This window comes from the organism of the source record quoted next, unplaced genomic scaffold (genome assembly GCF_019419815.1).
Source record: "Pyrus x bretschneideri cultivar Hongxiangsu unplaced genomic scaffold, Pyrus_bretschneideri_v1 Contig25, whole genome shotgun sequence".
NCBI classification, from domain to species: Eukaryota; Viridiplantae; Streptophyta; class Magnoliopsida; order Rosales; family Rosaceae; genus Pyrus; species Pyrus x bretschneideri.
The window spans coordinates 2,462,689-2,480,979 of record NW_025999557.1 but is presented as its reverse complement, the minus strand read 5'-3'; the positions used below and the strand labels follow the sequence as shown (position 1 = coordinate 2,480,979).

Genomic DNA, 18,291 nt, shown 5'->3' with positions numbered 1-18,291 from the left:
AGAGACTTGTAAGCAATTGCTGCGTGACCTTGTCATGTTTTACAACTGTAGGGTCATCTTTTGTGTCAGTGTGAAATTACTATTTAGTCTAACTCGACCCATTAATATATCGTTCCAAATATGTAAATTGTAACTCATTTGCAATTTGTCGTGTTTCACATTTTACCGTTTATTTTCTATCAATACAACGGTTAAATATAAATTCTGGTTAATTACACATTGCATCACTTTTTTAAATTGAACAAAAATATCCATTAAGTTACAAAATGTTTTAGTGTTAGCCCTTTAGTCCACTTAACTACTATTTTTTGAGTTAGGACGTGGCGGGCAAAAGTTTCTTGAGGAACAAGAATCAATAGTTACAAAATGTTATAGTGTTAGCCCGTAGACAAACCTAACAACAATGAAGTCAATCAGTGAGGTTGTTTTTGCTGGAATGAGATCGTCTCGTATCTCTGGTTTTGAAGTAGACAGACCTCAAAATTCAAATCATTCAATTTAAATCATGCGGCCTTCATTAGTCTATCCCACTAGTTCACCTCACAAACAAAGCCACCCTCCCTCTCTCTCTCTCTCGATCTCTCGAATGGCCTGGATTTCCCAGTCTGGCTGCTCCGGGGGCAGAGATCTGGAGATGTCGTCATGGCATTTTTACTTACATAAACGTTTGCATTTCTTGCCTAAAAAACGTTGTATTTGTGGAATATGAGCCAATTTTTACAATTTATATATTTCAACGTTTAAGATTTTCATTGATAAACCGTGATTCCACGTGACACCAATAACATTCATATATAAGTACAAAACGAACCAAATTAGTAGTAATTAACTTAATAGTTCGATGGACTAAGAGAATAATAGTGTAACACATGTGGCTTGAAGGTTTGTTTTGTCAATTTCACAAGACAATGACCAAACTGTAACTAGTACCAAATTAAAGGGGTGCAAAGTGACCGCACATAGATGTGTAGAAGTTGAAGTACACTACAAGCACTCGTATGATTGGACCTTGAAAACCAAGTAATCTTGCACCGTAAAGGTTTTGATATCCACAAACAATTAATTGGAGAAGTTGTAGTACATAAGAAATTACACAAAGTTAGCCTAAATTCCATGGAACTTCAAGCTCCCTCGTTCGAACAAACCCAGGGTCACCAAATGACACTTCCAACAGATTCATCATAAGATAGTGGTTAAAGATAAAGGAAAGAAACGGCAAAGACAATCATCTTAATATAAACAAGAAGTTGCTTGAATCGTCAACCTCCATGGCAGAATCCTTCTAAAACCCAGAATTAAAGTACCAGAATAATATCTTTGTAAACGCTAAAAATTGCATCTTAATTAGATAAATTTGACTCCTAAACCCAAAACTAGACTTACAAAATAGAACCCCCCTTGCAGCTAATCATCATAAACAAAACTTGACTGTTCTCTAACAAGCACTTTGCTGCTTCCATCTCATGGAGAACGTTTTGAGTTGTGAGAACAAATAAATAGGCACAAACCCTGGGGTATTCCCTTTTTTTTTATACTCTGAGGATTCATCCAATTCTTCATCATCTGAGCACATCTGTATCCTGCTGATAATTTTAAAACTATAAACAAAATACGAATGGTATAGCGGCTGTCCGAAACTTGTTGATAAGAAATGTATACAATACAAAACAAACATCTGCAAATCTTTACATCTTCAGATTAACAAAGGTGCTTGTCTCATTTCCAGCTTTGATAGCAGAATCCATCTAAATCAGCAATCCAAAATTATAACGATGTACAAGCTAACCTTCAACTGGTCAAGTCCTAGAAGCCCTTCTAGGTATGAAATCTTTGTAAGCCCCATTCTTAGCATAGATAGTCATCTTGTCCAAAACTTTACCGTTCTTCATCAAATATTTTAGCACTTTCTGCTCATGCGGGTATATCTTTAATCCCCTTATAGTGATGGTCTTCAGGTGCGATATCAGACAAATGGGCACAGACTCTGGTGTTCGCCATCTATCTGCCGAATTTAAGACATCTCCACACTCCTCAATGCATTCCTTGTCCTGAAAAGTACGAATGATGAGAATGGTAAAGAGCAGCATGTTGTTATGACTTAGTATGAGTGGAAATACTTCTTACTTCTTTATGTTCGACAACAAGAGATTGCAAATTAGGTGATTTCTTGAGCAACTCTGTTAGCAAATCCCAGTGATAGCAATCAGAAAGAACCAACTTCAATTCGGTCAAATGATTGAAAGCAGGCAGACAACCATCCTTCACAAAATACAAAAATGTTGATCAAACAATGCATAACTTAATCGCTCATTTATTTTTCTCAAATCATCAAAATGCAGGCAGACAGTAACCCTCTAGTGAAAGATAAAATATTGATCAAACATTCCATAAACCATGCATAAATGAAACATTTACTAATGCGCATATTGTTTCAAATTATAAATTGTCAAAATGTAATAAGGTTTCAGTTACAAACACTACTTGTGGTATAACGAAAGAATGATGTATAGGGAAAAAGGAATGGGAAAAGACGGCATGCATTTGCTTCATTTAGTTAAGGATAGGACAAGGAAATATGTGCATAAACTTTTCCTCATTTGTTTCGTACATAAAGACCTGATTCAGAAAAAATAAAATAAATAAAATAAAGAATAGGAACAAGATGAGAATTTTATTATTTCTTTTCTTAACACAAAACCAAAATACTATATGTTTTACAAATGAAGGAAAACAATATACTTCTTCTTTTAAAGATCCCCTGCCCTCCTTCCTATTTTTCCTCTTTACCAAACATAGTGTAAAAGAAACGAGTTACGGTGTAGACTAACCTCCACATAATGAGCTGAAATGAACAGATATTTAACGTTGGAAAATGCCTCCAGAAGAGCAGTTGCTCGTTCAGAGAAGCCAACCTGGGTTTTCCCAATATGGCAATAGAGATCGACACTGCCTTTGGCCAGGGATTTTAGATTCTCAAATGTATAATGTGACAAATAGTCCTGCTTAATGTTAAAGTATTCAAGCTTTGGAGCATTCACAGATATATCGTACTCAAAATCTTCAGCACCATTGATAAAACTGAAGAAAGTCATTCTTAATCTCTTGAGTTCAGGCGCTGAGACCTTAAAATTCTGACGGTTATGATCTGGAACAGTTGCCTTTATAGATAAATCTTCAAGTACAGGGCAGCATGAAAAAAGCTTTTCCATTGAGTCATTTTCAGGAAAATCAACTCTGACATCAAGGGACTTCAGACTTGGGAAACAACAGCCTGATGTAGGAGGAGCATAGGTAATAAAATTTGACATCAACTTCAAAACCACTAGCGTTTTGCAAGTGAACACGCATCGAGGCAACTCCAAAGGCGGTTCCTCAATATACTCATCATAATGTGCTTGAACACAGAGATCAAGTTCAACAACATTATGGCTAAAGGCAGAGCGAATCCAGCCATCAATACGAGAGGCATCCTCAACACGACAGTAACAATGAAGACGTAATTTTTTAATATCTGATAAGCCACGAAAATAGAGAACACGATCAACAAACGTCAAAAATCCAACATGGTCAGACAGATCTTCGGCTTCCCATCTGAAACCATCGGGGTCAGGCTGATTTTCATCTCTCCATACAATAGGTATGTTTTCGAATTCGAAGTCAAGAATGGGGACAGAAGCCCATATGCTCTTCCATCTAGTAGAGAGAACACTGGTCCTCACAACATATTTTGCTGGAACGAAGGAAAGTATGTGACAAAGAACTTCATCCGGCAATTCACTAATCTTATCTCTACCCATGGAGAGTATGGGCCTGAAAATTTCAAAGAAAAGTGAAATTCTAATTTCTAAATCTGATCAATTGATACATTAAGAGAGATGAATGCAACAAATTTCTAAAGAAAATTATTTCGGCGGAAACATAAACCCTAGACAATCTGCCTTGCACATAGATCATGAATTGAATGTAGCAATTTCCGGAAACAATATTGAAGCTATAACTAGTTGCATTTTTATAGCAGATAAACAAATCAAATGGCATGCAAGACTTGAATTTGCTATACTATCAATCTTTCTCAGTTTTCTCGGTAACCAAACAAATGGTAAGTAAATCAACAAGTTCACGAAGCAAAAGCATACCTTAAACGTTCAGGGATGGACCCAGTGAAACGCTAGTGGCAACGAATAGTGAAGTATGGTGTTTGGTTGCAGAGAAACGGTGGCAAAATCCAAGAAAATCAACCTTCCAAATTTAAAGTTTAAAAGTATCAACCTTCCAAGCTTTCCTCTGAAAAAATCTGAACCCCTTTTCTGCGACCTTATGTTTCCATGCTAGCTCTGGTTTGGGCCTCTCTTGCCTTTTCATTGGGGTTTTCTTCTTGGGCTTTGCCAATTTGTTTTTGTCAAATTTGGCATTTGGAATTTTGAAATAAAACTATTTGTCTTCTTTACTATTCCGTAAGAATTTGGATTAGTAGAAAAACTATGGAATCGGATGCTAATTACTAATTAATCTCATAACCCCTTGCCTAGTGAAAAGCGAACGAAGGCCCAACCCAAGTCTAAACTTCTACGGATGCATTCTTTAGGATTATCTGTTCTTCATCGAATTTACTTTAACGAACCGTTCCACTTAAGAATCAAAAATACATTGTTGCCTTAAGTGATATCGAAGCTACATAATGAAGGATAGAAATTGTGTGTTACTATTATCTCCCTTAAAATTATCAACTAGATATAAATAGTGTACTAAGAACGTGCATTGATACATAACAGCTAATCACATCGATTAGAAAACCCACATCAACGTATTTGCAAAATTGATCCAGCTCAAGATCAACAATGGACTTGCAATTTAAAAGTTAAAGACTGCGTTTTAGACGATTCAACTCCGCTCCTCCATTTTAATGCATGTTTGTCGTTTTAATCTTTGTAACTGGTTCTGTAAGTGTCGTGGAACTTAAATTCATCAACTCCTCCATTTTAATGCCTAGTTGTTGTTTCGTTTTATCACTTTGATCATCAAATTAGTTGATTATGATGTCCAACTTCCTCCAACGAATAAAGTGACGCATCAAGAAACTAGTAAGGGTTACAAGTGTAAATCCTTGAAGGATAAAACTCTGAAGTCCACCAGTTTGGTAGAAATCTCAAAAGATAATTTGATTAATTGATTAAAAGATTGATAGATTATTACAATGGATAACAAACATGGCTTTAATAAACCATTTACAATCTCTTTGGAAAACTTAAAAGACTTAGGAAATTAAAATGAAAATAAATGACATTAATCGGACTCAAAACTAAAAGGTCCAATTTTTATTACATAAATTAAAATACCATTTGGAAAACCAAAACGATCGATTTTGGCTTTAAAGCTAACGGGCTCTTAGTATATCATGAGTCTTGTTCAGCTCGCAATTCTCTTCAAAATCGACATATTATGCGCCCAATTTTGACATCAGAATATTGGTTGCTGCCTTTTCTATCACCAGATCAATTTGAATGCAATATTTTTCAACTTTAATTATTCTCTTCTAGAATTTAAAACATTTTATTTTCTTTATATTTTTTCGTCGGAATTGACTCATACCTTATCCTACACCAGTCTCCTCCACTTGAAAGCACCTCACCCTTGAGTTGATCTTGAAAAAAACTAGGCTTGATATAATCTTGATGAGTAAATAAATCCTTCAATCCGAGGACCCTATTCCTGATATTTAGTTGAAATCACCAATGAACTAATATCATACAAAAGATTAGAACATGCAACTTGATAATCTAACATCTTCTTGTACTTCATATTTGCTTGTTTTCCCAATCTTGCAATTTAAATCCGCATTAATTTTATTACCTCCAACCATGTCAATCATAATATTTTTCATATTGAAGACTACCTTGATTTTCATGGATGTATTGTTGTGGGATATCAACTTGCAAGATCTCGTCTTCCTCAATCTTTGCTTGTTTGAATTTGGATATCCCTTAGATAAATAAAAATCGTATTCATAAGGAAACAATTGTTCCACCAATAGCCGTTTCATCTTCCTCCATGTGTTAACTTCTGATTTGCCTTTTGTTGACGAGCTTTCTTTATACTTTCTCATGATATTTTAGTGGTACCCTTATCCATAATTTGAAGTTATCTCCACGATTCTCTTCAAAATTGACATATTATGCACCCAATTTTGTCACCAAAATATTATTTGTTGCATTTTCTGTCGCCATATCGATTGAATGCAATATTTTTCAACTTTAATTTTTCTTTTATAGAATTTAAAACATTTTATTTTCTTTATATTTTCCGTGGTATTGACATCATAAAGAAACCCTACAATAACAAGGTAAAGAACTAATAATCATAAATAAGGGGTAAGTAGACATAAATCTCAAAGCAACTAGGAAACGATAAGTTTAAAACTGCGAACTACATTTCATACCCTTGACTACTGCGTGAAAGTTTTATTTTAATTTTTTTCATTTTGCACCATAACATTGAAAATTGTATCACTTTATACTTCTCGACGAAGAATTTGATTATCATTCAACTGATGATATGCTGAGCCTGAGATCTTATATGGGCTAAAGTGCTTCATTTGCACCACATTATTCTCAGTTTTTATTTTTTATTTTTCAGTTCAAAATAAGAAAATTGAGAACCAAAACTAAAAATGGAAATCCATATTTTAAAAACTTGAGAAAATATTTTACTTTTTGATTTTCAGTTTTTGTACTTTTTTTAGTTGAGAAAATAGCTCACTTTTTTGTTGCTTATAGAATTTTGCTAACCATACCAGTTACGAAAGAGGTTTTTCAAAATTAAAGTTGATAAAATCTCATCTTCAATCAATTACATGTGACAAGAAAAACTAAGTGGGTTAGCTATTTTATTAATGAAAAAAGAATTGGTTGAAAAATTAGACTGTGTAAACTTTATTAATACATTTACGTCTAAAAACACGAGACCTGTAATATTTAAGTATTGTTTTCTTGTTTTGATATTAATTTTTTGGTGATGCTATCCAGACACCCATTTTTACCTACCATACACATATTGTTAATTTTTTTCTTTGATCTTCTATAATTCATTTGATCCAATGACCAAAATTTGAGAGAGGTGTATATGGGAAGTAAAGAGGGAAGTGTCAATAGCATCACCCAAAATGTTTAATGATATTTATATATAAATAGACTTTTTCATGGATTTAGTGAAATTTGTTTTTATACATATCAATGTATAAAAGATCGGGGGTCAGAAATAACTTTAGAGTCCCACTTAAAAAGCTCGCCTATAATCCCAAGTTTTCAGAACCGGCCTAGGGGATCAGCCCGCACCGCAGTACATGCCAAAATGGTATTTATATAAGAATTTATGTTTACACTCAATTTTCATTTTTTTTTCGAACAAACGATATTATCTACATTAAGGGGATGGGGGAGTGAGTTAAGCTTGACAATGGGCTAGCAATAATATGGTTCAACTTCGCCTTTGACGAGAATCAAACCTAAGACCTCTCACTTACAAATGAACAGGAATACCACCAAACTGTAGGCCGTCTCTGAGATTTCAGGGGCCCTGTGATAAATTTATAAATGGGCCCCTCCTTAAGATAAAAAAAAATAGAACAATATATTGATGCTAGAAAATAATCACTTAAATCAAAACAAAGTTTAGCACTCACAAATTGCAAGTTTATAAATATCATTCATTATAAGTAAAAAGAGTTATAAACATAACATTAACTAAATAAGCAAAAGAAGTTCAATCTGAAATAACCAAACATTAAAAAAAAAAAATCAAAACCCTAAACTTTAAAGTTTCACTTGAGTATAACCCATTATTATATAATAAAATTGAAAAAAAAAAAAGAAATTGTTATTGGCACTTCAAATTCCTCATTCTACGCTCCAAACTTTCTATATTTAGAAAGAAAAATACCCTTACGAGGAGTGTATAATGAGATTTTTGGACAATAACACTTCCCAAAAAATATAGTTTTTAGAGTGTTATTAACACTCAAAAGCAAGTGGCCCACTACCACAGTGGTGAAGATGAGTTTGCCTTGTACCACGGCGTAAGTTCGAAACACGTCGGCTTCCTAATCTAACACATAATCTGACAAATCTATCGTTTGACAAAAAAATTATTGACACTCAAAATATCTCATTGTACTCCATATTTTTATATTTAGAAGGAAAAAAAATACCTTTATAAAGAATACACAATGAGATCTTAAAATGCTAACAAAAGCAATTTTTTAAATATAAAACATTATTAAATAATATTAAATGGCAAAAATTTGGAGACCCTTTCAAATTTGAGACCATGTGCAACTACATCTTTCGCTTTCCTCTAACACTCCCTCTGACCGTAATACGAAGTGACTCAATTTTTATCTTTGAATGCTCATCAATTTCTCTTTAGTAGAATGAGAATCATCGTCAATTGTAAAAGTACAACATTGCTGAGGCCTACGTTTATCCAAAGTGTGATTTATCTAGTTTTATCCAAAAAATATATCAATTTTTGGAATTAAACCTTAGTCTCTCATGCTCTAATTTCACCTATTTCTGTTTTCATCCCCACTCATCGACTTCTCTAACTCCAAATCCCTAAGTAACGAGAAATTTTTCATTATGATCGAAATGCGGGTGGTACATATTATATCATTATATAAGTGAAGAAAAATTTTACTTTATATGTAGTTAATTATTTAACACAAATATCACATCATTTGTATAATGACATGTGGTGGACCGCGTTATGGGGACTCCGAAATCTCTCCTAAGTGTACAATAAGTCATAAATCACTTATATTGTGTGGAGAGAGTAAATTTGAGGAACAAATGGTCGACTATGAAAATTCTAAAGAGGGAAATAGTGAAATTTTTCGTGTATGTTTGCACTCACCGTTTTGGTTCTTAATTTTGAAAATCTAAAATTTTCAATTTGAAACCCCAAGAAAGAAGGAAAAGAGGAACAAACTTTGACATTCTTTCCTCTTCCGAATTATCACACAATAGTTGTTTCGACTGGCCAAAGGAGGAAATGCAATTCAAAAATTTGAGAACAGAATCCATCGAAAACCCGACATTTGAGTTTGGAATTACAACGTCAAAATGTCCTAAAAGCTACAGATTACGTTTTACACAAATTCAAGTTCGCAATCCTTAGAACCCCTTCGCTGCTTCAATTGTTTGTGAAACTCATTCTCCACTGTCATCTTTTTCAAAACTCTACCATTGTCTAACAGGTACCTTGCCACTTTCGCCTCGTGAGGGTATCCCTTGAATCCCCTGATCACGATACTCTCGAGGTGTGATGTGAGACAAATTGGCACAGATTCTGGTCTACTCCATTGATCCTCCGAGTATAAGACACATTCGAAGTACGATTCCTCGTAGTCATCAATGCAATCCTGGTCCTGAAAAGCATGAAGTAAGTGAGAATAGTAAAGAAAACTGCATGTCGGCATGAATTAGCATGAGTGGAAATACATCTTACATCCTCATGTTCCAGATTGGGTGATTTGTTGAGAAACTCTGTTAGCAAATCCCAGTAATAGCAATCACGAATAACCAGCTTCAATTCCCTCAGTTTATCAAATGCAGGCAGACAACCCTCCTTCGTGAAGAATAAAATATCAATCAAACAGAAACTCAATGATGCATTACATGTTATTTCATCTCATAAATTGGCGAAATGGAAGAAATGCTTAAATTCATTCCCGTATGCAATTTAGAATTTCATACAAGGAAATGTGCACGTAGTTTGCGAGTGGAGGGAATACACTATGAACCATACAAGTTAAGGTATACACACGTACCTTAAGAGAATGAACTGCAATGGAGAGATGTTTAACATTATAAAATGGCTCCAGAAGCGCAGGTGCATATTCGGACACGTAATTATGGTATGAACCATAATGAACACAGAGATCAACACTGCCTTTGACCAGGGAATGTACATTCTCAAACGAATACATTGGCAAAGAGTCATGCTTGATGTCAATGTTTTCAAGCTTTGGGGCATTAATAGAAATACTATGGACAATTTTATGTATATATCATGTATAAAATAGTTTACAAGATCAACCATAAATAGGAGAGGAATACAAGAAAGAAAGTGGAGGAATGGTGCGGACAGGGATGGCAGCTCAGCAAGCATGAGTGAAGACCTGACCTCCACTATCTCTAACTTAAACTAATACCTAGCTTTTCATGATGAGGGAATATTGCTCTTAAATAAGCCTAAAGTAAACAAACAAGCAGCTAACCCTAGCCGAAAGTAAGATGACAATGAGTTGTTATCCATCACCAACTAAACAATGACAACTAGACAAACCCTACCACCAATAATAATAGATACTTCAATACTCCCCCTCAAGCTGGATCGAGAGTTCTTCTGGATCCAAGCTTGAAGAGAAGACGATCAAGTTGTGCAGAAGGCAGAAGCTTGGTGAACACATCGGCAAGTTGATCACTGGAACGAACAAATACAGTTTGTAATAGCTTGGACTGAACTTGGTTGCGAACGAAATGACAGTCAACCTCGATGTGCTTTGTGCGTTCATGGAAGACGGGGTTGGCAGCAATATGCATTGCTGCTTGATTGTCACAGTGAAGAAGAATTGGTTTGGAGGAGATGATTTCAAGATCATGTAGCAACCTCTTTAGCCAAATTAGTTCGCATGCAGTCGATGCCATTGCACGGTACTCAGCTTCTGCGCTTGACCGAGCTACAACAGATTGCTTTTTGCTCTTCCACGTAACGAGGTTACCACCAACAAGAGTGCAGTAACCAGTTGTGGATTTGCGATCAAGGACATTGCCTGCCCAATCAGAGTCTGTGTATCCTTCAATGGTGAAGTGTCCGTTGTTTTGCATGAAAATCCCAGTAGATATTGAGCTTTTCAAGTATCGAAGGATCCTTTTAACTAGTTGCAAATGATGAGATGAGGGAGAATGCATGAACTGGCTGACAAAGCTAACAGCATAAGCAATTTCAGGTCGGGTTATAGTCAAATAGATAAGTTTTCCTACCAACCTTTGATACTCCGATGCATTTTCAAGCTGGATGCCTGAGGTTTCATCCTTGAAATTTGTTGGTAGTGGTGTTTTGGCAGGCTTGCAATGCATCATATTTGCTTCTTCTAAAAGATCTAGAACGTACTTTTGTTGATTTAGAAACAAACCAGTTGGAGATTGATCCATTTCGATTCCAAGAAAGTATCGAAGTCTGCCAAGATCTTTGATTTTGAAGGTTGAATGTAATGTGGCTTTGAGGGCAGTTATTTCTTCTGGATTATCTCCCGTGACAATAAGATCATCAACATAAACAAGTACCACCAATCTTCCATGCGTACCAATCCTAGTGAACATTGAAGAATCTGCATTGCTTCGTTTAAAGCCGGATGACATAAGGAGAGAACTAAGTTTTGAGTACCAAGCCCTTGGAGATTGCTTGAGACCGTAAATAGCCTTGTGAAGCTTGCAGGCTATTCCTTGTTCCTTCTCTCGTTCATGACCAGGTGGTAGTCGCATGTATACCTCTTCTTCTAACTCTCCATGTAGGAAGGCATTTTTTACATCCATTTGATGTAGAGACCAGTTTGAATTGATAGCCACCGAAAGAAGCACTCTAACTGTGTTCATCTTTGCCACAGGGGCAAAGGTTTCTTTGTAATCTACTCTGAAGGTTTGTGTGAAGCCCCTTGCAACTAACCTTGCCTTATGCCGCTCTATGTTTCCATCTGAGTGAAATTTGGTCTTATAAATCCATCTTGCCCCAACCACACGTTGACCTTTTGGCAGAGAAACAATGCTCCAAGTTTGATTTTCATCAAGTGCCTTCAGTTCTTCAAGCATGGCTTGCCTCCATACAGGAGATTGGTGTGCCTCTTTGAAGGATCGAGGCTCAGAATTTTGGGATAACTTGGTCACAAAGACAGCATGAGATGGAGAGCTCTTGCTATGAAAAACCATTTGTCCAATAGGATGTCTAGGCGTGTAGATTTCAAAATCATCAAGCCTGGCTGGAGGTTGTCTGTTTCGAGAAGGATTCCTTCGTGGAGGAGGAGGTTGTTCAAGTTGAGGCTCTCTCCTTTCGAGAATGAATTCTTCATTATCTGCTTCCATACTTTCAGGAGCTGGCTCTATCTCAACAGCTTCATTTTGCGGTGTTGACAGCCTTGTATCATCAAGGAAGAGAGGGGTAGGAAACACTTCATATGAGAGCTCTCCCTGAGGTTCATCATCATGCATTTGAAAGAAGGATTGAGTTTCATCAAAACGCACATCCCTGGATACACATACCTTTCTGGTCTTAGAGTCGTAGCATTTGTATCCCTTTTGGGAAGTTGAGTAACCTACGAATGCACATTTGATAGCCCTTGGATCAAGTTTATCTCGGTGAATAGTTTGAATGTGCACATAGCATACACATCCAAACACACGGAGATGACTTATGTCAATTTCTCTCCCCTTGAGAATTTGGTAAGGAGATTTGAACTTCAAGATTCTACTAGGAAGGCGATTGATGATGTATGCAGCGGTTTGTATAGCTTGAGACCAGAACTTCTTTGGAACTTTTGCTTGTAACATTAGTGATCGTGTTTTTTCAAGCAAATCTCGGTTCTTTCTTTCTGAAATGCCATTTTGTTGTGGCGTTCCTACACAACTTGTTTGTTGCAAAATTCCATGCTCACTTAAGTAAGTTGTCATGATTTTGGAAGTGTACTCAGACCCATTATCAGACCTTAAGATGCCAATTTTAGAGTTAAAATGATTTTGAATTAATTTATGAAAATTTTTGAAACACTGGAAAGCTTCATGCTTGAATTTAAGTAAATACACAAAAGTAGTTCTAGAGAAATCATCAATGAACGATATGTAAAATCTGTAACCATCAAAGGACTCTAAGGTGGCAGGTCCCCAAATGTCGGAATGGACTATTTCAAAGGCTTTGGTAGCTCTAGAGAGAGCGGGGAAAGGGTAACCTGGTGAACTTAGATTTTTGACAAACTTCACAATCTGGAATCACTTTACAGAAACTAGGAAAAAGAAAAGACATAACATGTGAAGAAGGGTGAGCTAATCTCATGTGCCACAGCTGCTCCTTGTTTACAGTGCTTGAGTTTACGTAGAAACTTTTTGGGAAACTTGAAGAGAATTTGACATAGTACAGTCCATTGAGGAAGAATCCTTTACCAATCGTTTCCTTCGAAACTTGGTCCTGGAAAATCACATAGTGAGTTGAAAAAATTGCAAGACAATTTAGCAAATGTGTTATTTTTCCTACTGACAATAGTTTGAAAGGAAAAGAAGGGACATGCATGACAAGGGATTCTTTTTTACTCGAGAAGATTTTGAGTTTCCCTCTGCCTACTATACGAACTTTGGTGCCATTAGCTACGGAGACAAAAGAAGGAGTGGAAAAGTTTTGAAAATCATTTAGTAAAGATGCATCGTTAGTCATGTGATCTGAAGCTCCTGAGTCAACTATCCAAAAATCACAACTACTACTAAGATCCAAAGCAGTGGAGATAGTTGCAATAATACCTGGCATGTCATTTTGTGACACTGAGTTTGATTGTTCGAGGAAGCCAACAAACTTGCCGAGCATGGCTGAAGGAGTTTCATGATTTGTTGCTCCTTGTTTCTGTTGCAAGAAGTTAGCGAATTCATTTATGAGAGCAATGGGACTAGAGGAAGAGTTTATCACATTATTGGAGACATTGTCGCAAACAAGATTTCCTCTAGGAGTGTAGGCAGGCTTCATTTAGTTTCTTGGTGCTCTTCCATCGTCATTGAACTTAGGTTTAAGTTCTGGATAAAGAATCCAGCACTTCTCTTTTATGTGTCCAATACCTGTACGACCTATCTTCACACAGTGAGAACACTTTAAGTCTGGTCGTTTTCCCTTGTATGGTCTAGAGAAGGTGAAGGCTCTTGCTTCTGATGGCCTAAAATTTGATTCTCCAACGACCATGTCTGCGTTCATGACCTTCTTTCTTACTTCTTCACGTTGAATAACGTTGCAGACCATCTGTAAAGTGTGAAGTTCAGGTGTCATTAAGAGATGGCTTCTAAGGTCTTCATAATCTGGTCCAATGCTGGCAAGCAACTGGAACACTTTGTCTTCTTCAGCACGCTTTAGAAGAATGGTTGTGTCCGTGGTATGAGGTCTGTAGAGATCCAATTCATTCCATTTGGCCTTCAAGTTGCCAAGATGTTGAACAAAAGAGAGATTTCCCTGTTGTAATTCCGTAAGATCTTTCTTCAGCTGAAAGACTCGCGCAGCATTGTTTAGATCTCCATACATGTCTCGTACGGAATTCCAAAGTTGGTGAGATGATACTGAGTAGCTGAAAATCTCAGCCATCTTTGGTTCCATAGAGTTTAACAGCCAAGACATGATAAGTTGATCTTGGGATACCCATGCTGCATAATCCGGTGCAGTTGTTTCGGGGATGATGTCATCCTTTTGAATGAATGGGAGCTTACCACGTCCTCCAAGAGCGAGAGAAATAGCTCGTGACCAGGGCAGGTAGTTGAATTCGTTTAGAAGCACAGAGCTCAAACGTTGAATTGGATTGGTATCCATGGTTTCGTTTTTTGAAGTTTTTTCTGCTGGTATGGCCATAATGGCTCAACTGGTTTGGATTTGGTGGGTTTTTCGGAAGAACACAGAAGCAGGTCCAAGAGGAATCACTGCTCTGATACCATATGGACAATTTTATGTATATATCATGTATAAAATAGTTTACAAGATCAACCATAAATAGGAGAGGAATACAAGAAAGAAAGTGGAGGAATGGTGCGGACAGGGATGGCAGCTCAGCAAGCATGAGTGAAGACCTGACCTCCACTATCTCTAACTTAAACTAATACCTAGCTTTTCATGATGAGGGAATATTGCTCTTAAATAAGCCTAAAGTAAACAAACAAGCAGCTAACCCTAGCCGAAAGTAAGATGACAATGAGTTGTTATCCATCACCAACTAAACAATGACAACTAGACAAACCCTACCACCAATAATAATAGATACTTCAATAAATACTATAACTTGGACCATCACCTTTCCCGTAATCACGAAATAAGATCATTTTTAACATCTTCAGTTCAGGCGCAGAGACCTTAAACTTCAAAGCTATAGTTTGTGAAACAACATCCGAAACAATTCCAGTTATAGATAAAACTTGAAGTATAGGGCAGCATGAAAAAAGCTTTTCCATTGAGTCGTCTCGAGGATATTCAACTTTGACATCAAGGGACTTGAGACTTGGGAAACAGCCAGATGTAGGAGGAGCATATGTTATACAATTTGACATCACCTTGAAATCCACGAGTGTTGTGCACAAGAAAACGCATTTAGGCAACTCCAAAGTCGGGCCATCTTCATTAACCTTATAAATTGCTTTAATACGAAGATCAAGTTCAACAACATTATGCCTAATAGCAGTGCGAATCCAACTAGCAACAAGTGAGACATCCTGAGCACGACAATAACAATGAAGACGCAACCTCTGAATATCTGACGAGTCACGAAGAGAAAGCACACCATGGACAAACCTCAAAAGATCAACATGGTCAGACAGATATTTGTCTTTCCACGTACCAGGTGTTGGTGTTTTAATCGTATTTATAGCCCAAACAGCAGACAGTTCTTTGAACACAAAATCTAGTTCGGGGACAGAAGCCCAATATTTCTTCCATCTTTTAGACAAAATAGTGGTCCTAAAAGCATATTTTCTTGGAAGGAATGAGAGTATTCGACTTAGAAATTCATGTGGCAGTTCACTAATCCTATCTGTAATCATGCCTTGAAGTTTTGATGTGGAACCCATTGATTTATATGTGCCTGTAAATTTCAAAGGAAAAATGAAACTCTACTTTCTAGATATGATATAATCCATGAAATTCTACTTTCTACTTGAAAACAAACAGACCCAACAGGAAAATAATCAACTCACCAGAACCCAGGAAATCACTTCTCCATTTTCTCGGTGACCAAACAGATGATAATAACGAAGAGGAGAGAAGGGTTGTGAAGAAGAAGAGTACCTCAAATGTTCTGAAATTAAGAAATTGAGAAGATCAACTGCATTCAGAACGACTGCGCTCCGACATTTTCCGTTAATCATTTGTATTAATCATTTCTGAGCTTTCTTTGTTCTCGGTAACCAAACAGATGATAAGGAAGTAAAAAAGAAGGGTTTATGAAGAAGAAAAGTACCTCAAATCTTCTGAAATCAAGAAATTGTGAAGCTCAATTGCATCCAAAACGACTGCTTTTCCGCTGCTAACTCACACTCTTTCAAGAAGCTTTGGTTTGGGCGGGGTTTGTTCTCGCTTCTCAGGCCTGTGCATCTAACCGCCTTTCCACTTAGCCTTGAATTAAAAGTAACAAGAACATCTCCAAATGAGGTGTCAATTTTTAAATATCAAAATGATAGTTGATAGTTTATGTGACAATTTGACATTTTGTACAATATTTTGCTTCATTCGATATGTTAAATAATAATATCATTTAATAAAATTTTTATCTTTTTGTGGAGTCCAATGATTAAGGCAACCAATCAAATATTTCAAAAACATAACAATATTTATTATATATTATATTAATCTATTACAAAGTCATTTAATAAATTTGACATTTGCTGTCAAATTTGACAGCAAAAGACTTTGCCTTCAATTGACTCAGCGCCACCTAAGAAATTGAAGACTCGGTTGGAGAGAGTTTGCTGCCATTTTTTAGTGTTGTATGCCCACGTGACAATTTTGACATTTCCTTTGGGGATGCTCTAACTTTACCAAATTACAATGGCAAAAACACAACAACAAATTAAATTACATGGACTATTTAGTAATTGGGTTTTCTTGGAAGAGAAACAATACATAATTCGAGTTATCAAGTAAATAAGGAAACTTGTTTAGTTGAAACTTAGTCAATGGTTTTTTCTCATGAAAATCGATAATATAAAGGATAACGTTTTAGAGACTAAATTTGTAAACAAAATTTTTGAAATTAAAAAAAATATAGAAGTTGATGATTAGTTTATTACTTAAACGTTGATAAACGTACTTATTCCTATGTTGGAGTGGAAAAATTTGGTTCCTCCAATCCTCCAACAAGTAAACCTTGTAACCATGTTGAGAAGCCCACAACACCATCTTCCCTCCCCATCAATGAGGGAGGAGGGGACCTGCAAAAAAACACTCTGACACTCAGTATTTGTTCAGAAAATATAGAACGATCTTATACCTCTCTTTTTTCCATCTTTTTCCCCCTATTCTAATGGGATTCTAGGCCTTTTATAGGCGTAAAAAGCTTGGACTTGACTCCAAGTCCCATTAGAGCACTTCCACCGGAACACCATTAGGCCGGCACCCAGTCAAAAAGAGGGGCCGGGACCTAGTCAATCCGCTCTAGCCCGTTCAATTGCCTGGCACCCAGCCCAAGCTGGTCTCCAGCCAGCCCAGAATTGACAGAGCCAGGGACAGGCCTATTAGCGTGTGTTTTGTGGGAATGGTGCCGAGGAAACGCAAGACGACTGAGCAAGAAGAAAAGTAGTTGGTGGCGCCGGCGAAATCAAGCTGGTGACTCGTGGTGCCAGCGAGGAAGAAGGTCAAGGGAGCTCAGAAGAAGAAAGAGCAGGCGAATAAGGAAGAGGTGGAGGCGGAAGAAGCGGAAGGGGAAGCTGTGAAGGAAGAGGAGGACAACTCCGGCGAGAGCAAAGCGGAGGTCGAGTTTCCCCTGTTTCAGAAGCACCCATTCGGATTCCAAGATTACCTCACCACGGACGTCCGATACGAAAACCTCTCGACATGATGGTTGACGCCATCATCAGAACCATGGTCGTTGCACGATACGAGAACACTCTAATGGTCGTGACTGAGACTGGTTGGCCCAGCTTTAGCACCGACCCAAGTGGAGAACAAGAATAAGAAGAAGAAAGAGAAGGAGAAAGTGGAGGCCGAGGCGGAGAACAAGAAGGAGAAAGGGAAAACGAAAGTGGAGGACGACGGAGAAGGTACGGAGGCTGACGATGACAAGTCGGATATGAGGACCATTGTAATAAAAAATAATAAAATTGACTAGTCTATTTTTTGTTAGGAATGGAGATGCTTTGGTCTATTACTGTTCATTAGGGTTTATTACTGTTCATTGAAGTGGATAAATGGGTTGGGTGATGGCGCAAAGTCTTTAGGGGTGGAGTTGCTCTTATCTCACTCCATGTTCTTTAGTAGTGGCTAATTCATGTTGCTTTATTTTAGCCCCACTCCTTGTTT

At 36.9% G+C, this 18,291-nt stretch overlaps 1 protein-coding gene and 1 pseudogene across 1 annotated transcript; both read right to left on the bottom strand.

The window, feature by feature from the left end:
* Nucleotides 1-1,599: 1,599 nt before the first annotated feature.
* On the bottom strand, nt 1,600-4,307 carry LOC103934882 (FBD-associated F-box protein At5g60610). The gene is made up of 4 exons (XM_009344642.3): nt 4,137-4,307; nt 2,829-3,810; nt 2,125-2,259; nt 1,600-2,048 (listed from the first exon to the last, which is right to left on the bottom strand). Exons 2-4 carry the CDS (start codon nt 3,795-3,797, stop codon nt 1,797-1,799), a joined length of 1,356 nt encoding a protein of 451 aa, XP_009342917.1. The 5' UTR covers nt 3,798-3,810; nt 4,137-4,307; the 3' UTR covers nt 1,600-1,796.
* A 4,723-nt stretch (nt 4,308-9,030) lies between these two features.
* LOC103934896 lies at nt 9,031-16,376 on the bottom strand (annotated as a pseudogene).
* Nucleotides 16,377-18,291: the final 1,915 nt, after the last annotated feature.

Excerpts from the sequence above, each read along its gene's own strand:
- LOC103934882 (XM_009344642.3), bottom strand. The coding sequence starts at position 3,797 with ATGGGTAGAGATAAGATTAGTGAATTGCCGGATGAAGTTCTTTGTCAC. Across the intron at positions 2,260-2,828 it reads TTTCAGCTCATTATGTGGAG|GATGGTTGTCTGCCTGCTTT; the intron begins GTTAGTCTACAC and ends TATTTTGTGAAG. Across the intron at positions 2,049-2,124 it reads TTGTTGTCGAACATAAAGAA|GACAAGGAATGCATTGAGGA; the intron begins GTAAGAAGTATT and ends CGTACTTTTCAG.